This window comes from Myiozetetes cayanensis, unplaced genomic scaffold (genome assembly GCF_022539395.1).
Source record: "Myiozetetes cayanensis isolate MyiCay16 unplaced genomic scaffold, myiCay2020 scf33, whole genome shotgun sequence".
Lineage (NCBI taxonomy): Eukaryota > Metazoa > Chordata > Aves > Passeriformes > Tyrannidae > Myiozetetes > Myiozetetes cayanensis.
This window is the reverse complement of record NW_026087555.1, coordinates 117,728-129,878: the sequence shown is the minus strand read 5'-3', so window position 1 is coordinate 129,878 and position 12,151 is coordinate 117,728. Positions and strand designations below refer to the sequence as shown.

General features: G+C 41.9%; 1 protein-coding gene across 1 annotated transcript; it reads left to right on the top strand.

Moving 5' to 3' along the window:
* Positions 1-1,459: 1,459 nt before the first annotated feature.
* Positions 1,460-10,481, top strand: COQ2 (coenzyme Q2, polyprenyltransferase). The gene is made up of 7 exons (XM_050327348.1): positions 1,460-1,685; positions 1,789-1,955; positions 5,393-5,514; positions 5,751-5,836; positions 6,726-6,859; positions 7,316-7,504; positions 9,952-10,481. The coding sequence occupies exons 1-7, from the start codon at positions 1,460-1,462 to the stop codon at positions 10,105-10,107; spliced, it is 1,080 nt and encodes a 359-aa protein (XP_050183305.1). The 3' UTR covers positions 10,108-10,481.
* The last annotated feature ends 1,670 nt before the right edge of the window (positions 10,482-12,151 follow it).

Below are 12,151 nucleotides of genomic sequence, written 5' to 3'. Positions count from 1 at the left end.
CAACTCAGATTTGAGCCAAACAGGACAGTGAGGTCTTAATAGCTTTTGGTGATTTTCTGAAGTCTGAAATTAGCTATTCCCTAAAATATTTTTCAATGAAGGGCCAGGCTACTTTATCATGAGTATAAATCTGGTGGCAGTATTTATTTCCATGAGCTCCTTAAAAGTTTTCTGTAGACAGTCCAGGGTTTGGCTTGCCACATCACACACACCCAAAAAAGCCCCCCAAAACAGTGTCTGTGGAGGAGAACCCACCTGGTGAAAATCAGAGTATTGGAGTTCCTATGGACACAGCAGGCAGAGAGACTGCGGACATCTGTTGCCAGGACTCAGGATTCAAACACACCTCAGGCACTTGTTGGTATCTGAGTAAAGCCTGCAATTGGCCTTGTCAGTGTGAAATGGAGCCAAGGTCATAAAAATACTATTAATTACACATCATCACAGTTGAGCAACTATTTCTTTTATTGTCATGTGCAAATCATTTTACTGCTGTGGAGTACAGCTCACTAAAACAGTAAATGGCAAAACATGGAAGACTCTTCTCCATCACATTCATAACTTTCTCCTGGGGAAATTAAAGTTCAAAATGGTTTCCCTTGTATTTTTTGGTCAGTGTGTCAGTCGTTCAAGCTGAAGGAAGTGTGGAATAAAAAGGAAGGTAAACTCTACAGGGACACTGAACTCCCCAAGAAATCTTTCAGCAGCAATTTCAGCACAGTTGAAATGAGTTGGCTTAGTTAGTTTCCTCCTTATCTTGGGAGTTCTGCCAGAAGTCTTTGTGAACCATAAAATCTGCATTCTTTGTGCCCACTGTCAGTGGTACATCCTTCTTCCCAAGCTTTGCCAACCTCCCACTAGCTCTGAGATCACTGGAGCACGTCCAGCCCTAAACCTTAAACAAGGCAATTCTGCCAACAAGTAATTTATCTTTCTGACACCCGGACATCGCTTAAAGCTTGCTTGTTAGCTGCTATCTATTTCACGGGTTAAATCTCCCTTCTTGCTGATTAGGCTTAAAAGTAAACAAAAACCAAGCATCGAGGAACATCCTTTCCTAAGAAAATTTTACATATTCCACATTTGGAACAGGTTGGCTGAGCATCACCCCTGCAGCTGGGCTGCTCTTACCCAGATTAGAGATTTAGCCAACACACCCCAAAACTCACCTCCTCCCCTTCGCTCTGGGTGTGTGTGGAGGGGGGCGAAAACAAAGCACCTGTTAATGGCCGGTCGTTCGAGTCGTTAACCTTTTAACATCTCAGTCTCCCACGGGTGGTGGGAGAGCTGAGCGAGCGGAAGAGATCCATACACGAAATAGCGACTTAATTATTTTATTATTTTAATTAACGACATAACGTGGAAAGGTTTGGGAGACGGCACACACACCTCACATCCCGGCGGTGACAATGGAGGGGGCATGCGCAGGGCCCCGTCACGGCGCCCCGCCGGGGCCAAGATGGCGGCGGCCTTGCTGTGGCGGCTGTGCCGGGGCCCCGCCGGGCTCCGCGCCGCCCGCCCGTCCCTTGCCGCCGCCGCCGCCCCACCGCCGCCGCCGCTGCTGTCTCACCGCCGCCCCTGCGAGCACCCGCGGCCGCGCAGCTTCTCGGCGGCCGAGCTGGTGCGCGCCGCGCCGGGCCCGCTGCAGCCCTACCTGCGGCTCATGCGGCTGCACCAGCCCGCGGGTGAGCGCTGGGAGGGCCGGGCTCCCCGTGCCCGCGGTGGCCTCCCGTTCTACCCCCCCCCCTCACCCGGCTCACGCCACCCGTGGGTTTTGTCTCCCCGCAGGGACGTGGCTGCTGTACCTGCCGTGCACCTGGAGCATCGGGCTGGCGGCCGATGCCGGGTGCCTCCCGGACTGGCGCATGCTGTCCCTGTTCGGCGCGGGGGCCGTGCTCATGCGGGGCGCCGGCTGCACCATCAATGACATGTGGGACCGCGACTTCGACAGAAAGGTAGAGGGGCTCCCCCTGGGGGCTTGCGGAGACCTGGGCAATGCTGGCCGAAGGGAATTTACGGGAAGGATGGGGCAGGATTATTTGCGAGGGCGTGTGGCGACGGGACAAGCGGAAATGGGTTCAAATTGAAAGAGGGTAGGTTTAGCTTAGATATAAGGAAGAAATTCTCTACTGTGAAGGTGGTGAGGCACCGGAATAGGTTGCCCTGAGAGGTTGTGGATGCCCCATCCCTGGAGGTGTTCAAGGCCAGGCTGGATGGGACTTTGAGCCACCTGGTCTGGTGGAAGGTGTCCCTGCCCACAGCAGGAGGTGTGGAACTAGGTGATCTTTAAAGGCTTGCTTCCAGCCCAAACAGTTCTGTGATTCAATGAACCGCACAGGTCCACTTATATCCAGCATCGCAATCACAGAACCATTAGGGTTGGAAGGGCTCTCAGGGATCATCTAGTCCAACACCCTTGCCAGGGCAGGGTCACATGGAGCAGATTACACAGGAATGCGTCCAAGTGGGTTTGGAATGTCTCCAGAGAGGGAGATTCCACTTGAACAGATGCTATTTTAGTAGGTGGGGCTTTTTTAGCCAGGCACCAGGGATCTTGAAGGCACCGAAGTACGTGAACACGACCAGTGCGGCCTTGCTAAGTTCAAGCATAGGGCTCCAGGTTCAGAAATTCCTTCATGTTTCTCTCTGAGATGTGCACAATTAATTTGTCTACGTTTCCTCCTAAAATAGTAGAAATCATGTTATTTTGTATAACATTTCTCTCTAGGACTGTAATAAGCCATCTTGAGTACTTACCTCCATGTAGGATAAAACACATGCAGTTGTCAGCTGTAGGTAGTACTTGAACAAGTTTATTTCTCAGCATTGTTTTGCATGACAGAACAAAACAAGTAACACCTTTTTGCTACACTTGCTAGTTACAATCTACCTAAGAACCACTTTTTTTCCCCTTAATTTCAGGAGAAGTGTTTCCTTGTGTTGTTAATGTCTTCGTGAGAATGGCTATTTAGAATATCATACCCAACCCAGAGCTAATCCCCTTCTATTGTGTTGTATTTTTCATTTATCATCTTACTTTTGTTCAGGAGAAGGAAATAAGCAAAAGGCAGTGCCCAGTGTCAAGTGCTGAAATGTGCACAGGCTTGTAGGGGACTATCTTGGTGATGTGTCACTGTTTGCTGGTCCTATTTTCTTTTCCTATATTGGTTCTCTGGTTTTGGGTTTCAGTGCTGGCAAGAGACAGAATAATGAGCCAGTTCAATACGTGGAGTTCTTACTACAGCGCTGTTGTATTGTTGGGAAGGCAGTGAGTCAGTACGGGCTTTGTGGCAGCTTTGGATGGTTTAGGGCTTGGAAGATACAACTGCTCCTGCTAAGTGTATTTGATGGGGGGATGTCATTAGTATGAGGGAATTTTCAGTATAATGTTTTAATTTCTTCACTGTGCAGTGTGGTTAGATGTAAAGTTTTAAAAATTGCTGCCTTGGCTTTTCCTGATGTACTTTTTAAAAGGTTGCCTTCAACACAAGTGCCAGAAGCTGAGTCAACAGCAGGATGTTGGCTGGTGTTGGTGATAGTGGTTTGGGGGTTAGATTTTATGTTATTTATTATTTGGTATATGTTTTCTTCAAGTGAAACATCCCATCTCTGTTTGCAATGTGCAGTGGAATTGGTCACAGATAAGTTAAGTGAATGTTTAATCTGCAAAAGCATATGCAAGACATTTCATACGCATATGATATTCTGTAGCAAGTTGGCTTTTGAACTGCTTCAAAAAGACATTACACCATTTTCATCAACATGCCCAATTTCACAGAATCACACAGAACCATTAGGGCTGGAAGGGACCTCTGGAGATCTCCAGTGCAACTCCCTTGCCAAGGCAGGTTCACCCGGAGCAGGTTACAAAGGAATGCGTCCAGGTGGGTTTGGAATGTGTCCAGAGAGGGAGACTCCACAGTCTCCCTGGGCAGTCTGTTGCAGGGCTCTGCCACCCTCAGTGTAAAAAGGTTCTTCCTTATGTTGAGGTGAATTTCAGCCATTTGGGTTTTTTTTTTGCATTCGTCACCTTTGGCAAGTAACTCACCATTCATAAAATTTTAACGTTTTTCTGATATTTGTTTCTTTCTTCAGTTTGCCTTGTATGATTTATTATTCCAGACAGAGTTTCCAAACTCCATTGTATCCCAACTAGGATTAAATTATTTTTCTTTTCATTGTTATTAACCCTAGATTGATGGGGCTGGATTCTGAAAATCCCACTAGAGAGAACAAATGTAAAGAATAGAACTAGGGCCCTTTAATTTCTCCCCAGAAAATAGAAAATAAACGTTTTAAATTGCCCATCAGTTATTCCAATGCAAATGTATGAAGTTCTTTTCCTTGCTGCAATTATGGAATCCATGGAATAGAAGATTATTAAGGCCATGCATAATGGCCTTATTCATAATTCCAAGCCAACTGAATTTAAAATTTAAACCTGCCAGGCTGTTTGTATGTAAATTGCAATGCTTTAGAGTATAAAAAAAAATATAAATGCGAGAACATCATCAATTTCGAGTATTTTCAGATGTGTCTTTTCCCATCATTTCTGCTACATCAGATTTACTGCTCACTCTTTCTCTCTCAACTATACCATTCAGCATTCTTCTAGCAATGCTCTCTGTGTTTTTCCCATTCTTGATTGGAAAAACTCTCCAAATACTACTATGGTGGTAGGGAGTAGGAGTTACCTTCCTGGAATCTGCTTGCTTACCAGTATGGCTCAGAGCAAAATCAGTGCTGTCAGGCCATTACAAGACAGCCTTCTGAGATCATTAGGCAAAGCCTGCCCTCAGTTCTGCCTGCACAGAAGTGCTGGGTGGTACATAACCATTGGTGATGGTTGTGTGTGCTTGAGGAGCTCTGCGTCTTCATGAGATTTTACATGGTAATCATATTAAAGCATTTAAGCACAGAAATGCCGTTTGAAGTCAGGATAGTTAGCTCCCATCTTTATAAGTCTGATTTTATTTTTTTTTCCCTAAGGTGATAAAATTCACATGCAAGATGTCTGCAGTATTTCTAATCAACCTTACTCCATACAAGTGGCACCTCAATTCTGCACTAGCTTTTAAAGCCTGTTTGCTTCTGTTATAGGCAGTGCTGATTAGACATCCTTGATGTATTTCTGTGTTTTATCATTGAGGGAACCCCATCTACTGCATTCTGTGACCAGTTTTTGTTTAATTTAACATTTATGTGCTAATGGTGTGACTTTTAGTTACAAAAGATGCATTGGAATGTGTTATGTTGGATGGGGCTTTCAGCAACTCTGTCTAGTGGAAGGTTCCCCCTGCTTTTAACTAGATGATCTTTAAGGTCCCTTTTCAATCCAAACCGTTCTGTGATTCTGTGTTGGATTTGGGTTGACATAATTTCTGTTTTTCAGGTTGCAAGGACAGCAAGTAGACCCCTGGCAGCTGGAGATATCTCCACTTTTCAGTCCTTTGTTTTTCTCGGGGGACAGCTTAGCTTGGCGCTCTGTGTGCTTCTGTGTCTGAATTACTACAGGTGACGTATGAGTTATCTTTTGGTTTTTAAAATTTGATTCTGGGCCCAGAGTTAAGCACAGAGATTTTCAGCAGAAAAGGTGTTGGGGGCAGAGGAAAGGGGTTATCAGTAATGGGTCATATTTTAAAGTAAAATAATTAGTTTGTGTACAGCTATATGTACAGCTCCCATAATGCTGCACTACATCTAATGATCTTCAGCCTGGCAAGCAATAATCCTCTTGGTACTTTTTACAGTATTGTTCTGGGAGCAGCCTCTTTGTCCCTTGTGGTCACCTACCCTCTGATGAAGAGGATAACGTATTGGCCACAGCTAGTTTTGGGTGAGCTGGAAATACTTTTACTATTTTTTTTGTCAGATGTAGTTTTTGGGGGTGTTTTACAAATTAGTATTCGTGCTTTAGCGATCTGATTTTTTATAACTCTATATCAAAATAGAAATACCTTACAGGCAAAGCTCTGTGTCAGAAGCTTAATTTATAACATGCATCAGTTGACGTGTGGGTTTGGGGGTTTTTTTGGTTAGAAATCAGTTCCTTGTTTTGATGGAGTGATAGGAGGAAGAAAGGGAGGGAGAAAATAACTATTTGTCATTTGAGAATGAGATTTAGTTTTGTGGTTATCTCAAAACCTTTCTTAAATACAAATTTGTCCTGCATTTCAGTCTTCATCCTCTAAAATAACTCCAGTACAGATTCTGATGATGCTTGTATTTCAAGCTGAGCTACTAAAACATATCTATGTATATTGTCTATCACATTCCAGCTGTCTTCAGAGGGTTTCTTTACCAAAATTGTCATTTTTAGCCTCGAAGTACCTCAGTGGGCTGCTGTGTAGTGTTTTGCAGTCAGTTATGCTGATACCTTTTGTTATACTGACATTTAGGCATTTTAACTTTGGTCCTGTTGTTTGAGTATACTGGAATACTTCTGTGCAAATGTTTCCCTACACTAATGAAGTTAAATTATGGAAAAATGTGTGGCACGTGTATTTTTGCTTGTATGTCCAGAGTATTTAATGTCAAATTAATTATATTTATTACCTGCCTGAAAATAAGTGATAGAAAAATAGAGATCCTGGTATTGTACGAAAAGGTGTTGACATGATATTCCCTTGAACAAATAGTATTTAATTATGTGCACATAACTTAGATTGCTCCTGGCATTCTTGTAACTTTTTTCCTCTTTCTTTTAACTCTCTTTATGTTTTTAGGACTTACATTTAATTGGGGAGCCCTTCTTGGCTGGTCTGCCATCAAAGGGTCGTGTGACTGGTCCGTGTGTTTGCCCTTGTACTTGTCTGGAGTCATGTGGACGCTGGTATATGATACCATTTATGCACATCAGGTAGAGTAACACTGAGAAATTTCAGATCTCTCTGTTCAAACACACAAGTTCATGTGTTTAATTTACAACATTGTCAAACAGCAGAACTAACATGTGGCAGTTCTTCAGCCTCAGCTGAGCTAAAACAGCACCAAAGAAGTCTCAGCCCTTTGATGTTTTATTTTTGTTTGCAAATGTTTTATGTATCAGATAGAAAGATGGAAGTAAAATGTCCTTTGCACTCTTATGCATTTGCATTGTGTAAACAAATTTGATGTTGGTATTACCTCTTGGCTGCTAAAGCAGCTCTAAGACCAGCCTTCTAATTTAAATTTTAGTGTAGGGGCCTACAAATGTTTTTAAAATTTGGTTCCTAGTAAGATGCATTGGGAATTTAAGCAAGGCCTCCGTTTTTATTTTCCTTCTGAAGTGGCGTTGAATTGTAGATTTTTTTGCTAATTCATCCTTTTGTTCTAGGATAAAAAGGATGACATCATGATCGGTGTGAAGTCAACTGCACTGCAGTTCAAGGAGGATACAAAACAGTGGCTCAGTGGCTTCAGCCTTGCCATGCTCCTGGGTCTGTGCGTGGCAGGAATGAATTGTAACCAGACGTTCCCGTATTACTCAGCTGTGGCTGCCGTAGGGGCTCACCTAGCGCACCAGGTTTGATGGATTTATTCATACTTTTTCCGTGGGGAAGTTCTTAATAAGAAATCAGAGCACTTTTCAGCCCACATCAATCCACTACTTACCTGAAAAAAAAAACAGTTCCTACAAAGAGGAGTGAAGTGTTCTGACCTTAAGCTTGCTTCTCTTGAGTACCTTTTGCAGACCTTTTGTTTCAAGAGACTTTCAGTCCACAGATTGTGGAGCACTGTGTTTCAGTCTGTTCCTAACCAAAGGAAGTGCCCCACGTTAAGTTGTGATCTCAAGGATTTTGTCTCACTTCCAACAGCAGCTGCTGCTAGAATCCTCCTCAGTATCCTGCAAGATAAAAAAATTTTACTGTTCTGATACAGCTCTTGTGATAGCAGATGTTAATATTATAATTTTGTGTTAATTGACAGTTCTAATTCACAGTTCTTTTTCTAGCAGAGAACAATCCGGTTCAGTCTTTGTAGTTGCATTAGTTCGGAAATTTTAATGAGTAACAGAAAGAAAGAAATTGGCTTTGCCAGTAAAGGTAGCAGATAGGATCTTGCTGCCATTTTGTTTCTGAATGCTAACAACTGTGTTGCACAGTTCTGTAGTGACTAATCAGTCTATACAAAAATCAATTGTTGGTCTTGATAACCGTGAGTGATAGCAGAGGTTTGTGTATTGCATCTGTTGAAATCATTGACTGTTTAAGAAGTTTGTGGTTAATGTGGACTCTTTAAAGCACAGTAGTCTTACTTTACATTTTAATGGGTGGAGTTCATGCAGGTAATGGATATTAAAACACACCTCTGAGTAAGAGAATTCCTGTGGTGATGTAATTCTGGTACTCAGCCACTGCTTTCACAGTGATTGTGCTTGGAAATCTATGAAATCTATGAATACTATGTCAGCTTCATGACCATTTACAGTTTGAATTGTCAGAGGCTTCACATTGTAGTTTTGGCTGAAATGAAAATCATTTTGCTGCAGGGAGGATTCTTATAAGTGAGGATGCAGAGTTATTGAATGTAAGTGATGGAGAATGCATGACTGTGTGGACTGCCAAAGTCACAAGAGCAGCACTGTTTTGTGTACCGCAGAGTAGCTTCTCTTTGTGGGATTATTTTAATATTAGTCCTGTTTAAACACTCTCATGCTTATCTTCTTATTCAGGATTTCTGATCTTGTGCTTACCTGAGTTTAGAAAGCTGAGTAAGCTGCTTGAGTTCTAGGTTTTCCTTAATTCACTGAATTTTTGCGTGAGACAGAGGAATTTGGGTCATGATGATGACAAATTATATCCTTCTCAAGACGTTCACTGATAAAAACGTGACATCTTTTACTTTCTTTGTGTTTCTGAAAGTGTATCTCATGGCTTGGCTGCCACTGAGTTTTATTTGTCACTTCAGTGTTTCAAGTTCACAGTGTTTGAGGGGCTGACAGGTTTTTAAGGGTGTGGATAAAGTCTTTGAACTTTGTGAACAATGTTTCTGTTGATTTGATCAGGACCCAGCCCTGTTCTCTCTGTACACTCACAAATGCCAGACAAACAGATTTCCTGGGGAAGGTTTCACTTCTTTTACTTGAATACCTTCTAACTTTTTCAAAGGCTGATTGCAAGGTTTGAGGTTCTAGGGGGTACTTCTCCATTAATCCTTTAACTCATTTTGCTTGATGTTTCCTCTTGTCATCCTTCTCAAGACATTTGCACCAGATTTTGGTTTTGGGAATATTTTTCAGTAACTTTGCTCTTGCTATACCTTGTGTGGTTTATTTACCTTTATTTGTGACTCACAGCAGACAGCTGCTCTGCTGGGTAACCAAGCCTTGGTTCTAGCTGCTGTTTCAGGTGTCCTGGTTCTTGTTTGCAAGGGAATTGAATGGACATGACTAAAGCCAACTGGATCTGAACCAGCTGTGTGTGGCAAGGCAGGGCCTGGCACTTTCCTGTGCTTTCCATCTAGCCTGGGCAACTTCTGGCCCTCCAGTGCCTCTACTGAAACATGGGACAACACCTTTCAGCAGGGATTGAAAGATGTTGGCATGTTGTGGGGGGTTTATTTTTAATTAAAGTTCCCGCTGAAGAATTAGGTGGCTACCTACAGAGGAAAATCTCAAAAATACTTACTGATATGCCCAGATATTTTCACACTTTTAAATATCAAACCGGACACACCAGTAACCAGGCTGTTAATATATTCTTTTATTGAGACAATCTGGGAATCCTGTTCATATGTGATCCTTGACTTTTCTGCTGTATGTTGAATAAATCTGTCAAACATAGATCCCAGTTATGCAAAAACTTTTTTTAAGCACGGAGTATTCCTGTATCCTGTGGAGGTAAGGGTAGACTTTAGAGTTTACAAATAATTTTTTGAAGTTACAGACCTTCTTATGTCTTTTTGTGATGTGTCAAATATTTATGAGTCTGTAGAATAATAATCCTGTAATGTTGTACTGTGCTTTTGCAGATTTACACTTTGGACATAGACAAGCCTGAAGACTGTTGGAAGAAATTTGCTTCAAATCGTACTGTAGGAATTCTGCTCTTTACAGGGATTGTGCTTGGAAATCTGTGGAAACAAAAGGACTTAAAAAATGTAGAAGAGCCTTTAGAAAACAGATAGTTGAAATTACTATAAATACTGATATTTTAGTCCTGGTAAAATGTAAGTACTGTAAGAAGGAAAAAACTTTTAATATGTTTATAGCGGCTTTATACTGTTTGTTTTCACCAGCTTTTATAAATATTCTTGTTCCTAAAATCATGCAATTGAGATGATCCTATAATGGATGTTTCGATTATCTGTAAATAACTTCAGTCTCCGTAGAAGCGTCAATAAGTGAAGCTGCTCTGCTGGTCCTGTGTAGTGTCAAGCTTGTGTCAAGCTCTGAAGACTGAACCCAAGATTTTATACAAAACATAATGTCTCTTAGTGATGGCATGTGCAAAACTGCAAAATTATTTCAGGATGTAAATAAAATCTGCCTGTACATGTTTGATGGTCTGGTTTATTACAAGAATAATTCTGAGTTGGAGCTTGCTGGATGAAAGAATTGCAATAACTGTTTTCATCCTGAGATGTCTAAAAGCAGTCAGGACTTTTGAGTGTGTGAGTTTCATAACAAGTCAATAGAGAAGTATTTAGGATTACCTTTTGCTCTTGCTGTGATTGCTGACAGTGGGTGCTTTTCACGTGAAAAGAACAGGCTTCTGCAAACTTGCCTGCACAGAGTGGGCTGAGCTTGTTTGTCAAGAGTGACTTGAGCACAGACTACTGATTTCAAACAAAAACAGAGTAGCCCAGAGCTATTGCCAAGTGTCCATGACTGCTGGCTTACCCTGAGCTACAAATTTATCATGCTACATGTTGTCATACTTTTAGTTTTTTAATTCCGTTTGTTTTGATTTATGCCTACTGGTTTTATTTGTAGTCTTACAGGAAGAACTTGTTTCTAGGAGGATGCCTAGAAACAATAAAAATAGCAAGGGCAGGCTAACAGTTAAATTGCTCAAAACTGCTCATGTTTTCAGTTGGCTTATGCTCTCCCAGTTCCATGATGTGCACAGTGTTTAACCTTCACTTTGACTCCTGGTGTTAAAGAGCTTGAATGGCACATCGTGAAGTTCATGTACTGTGGCAGGAGGAGCAGACACAGGTGTTCTGGGATAATGATGCAGTGGAGCTTACCTGAGTTTCCATACTGGTTGGCAGCACAAGCACACTTTTCTCCATGGGTGACTGTGTGCATGCCTGCATGTGGGGCTGTGCTTTGGTGATACAGAATGTTTGGTTGCCAAGCTCGTTATGGTATCCCAACCACCTTTCCTGATGTCTGCTCTGCCTTGTGAGTGGTAGGGCACAACTTGTGTGTGCAGTCACAGCAATAATAAGGCTCAGTACTGCTCTGGCTCCAAAGATGGGAATGATATTTTAAGGTTATTTAAACCAGTATTTCTGAGAGACATTGCAGTCCAGAGCCATGTGTCCAGGGTTTGCTAAGGGTATTTTTGCATTGCCAGTGATGGTGAACAGGCGAAGCAGTTCTTGCTGCAGAAAAAAGAAAGCATCTAATGAGTCAATGGCTTTGGTCACAGAAGTTCCTTTCTGGGGCTGGAACTGCCAGTTCTGAACACTTCCTTCTAATGTACATCCTGTAAAGTTGCTTTATCTTTTACTATTTACATCAGTGATGTGAATACATTTTAAGCAAATCAGAAATAGTAGATTTTTCAGCCTGGCTGCATGTGAGATAGAAATACGTGAAACTATTAGGAAGTGTGAGTGCTTTTAGGGCATCCTCAGTCCCAACACAGAAATTGTTCTTAAATAAGGTTTATAAATTTGGGGTGGAGGAAGCATTAAGTTGAAAAAAAAAAAAAAAAAGAAAGGGTCAGTTTAAAATTACAAATACTGTGTTTCTGAACAATTATGTGACGAAGTTGCATTTTGTAGAGGGAGAATTGGGTTCCGTCCAACTCCATGTTGACCTTTGTTTATAAGCCATTTACTAGAGTAATTACAAAGCCTTGTGATGTAGTTAGTATGGATCAGTTTCTTAATACTACTTAGTATTACCTCAGAGAGGTGGCAAAAGTTATTAATCTATTTTTTATACGTTGCAGTGTCTGAGTAGCTCAGATTTGTGAAAAGCTCCTATTTTGTAGTG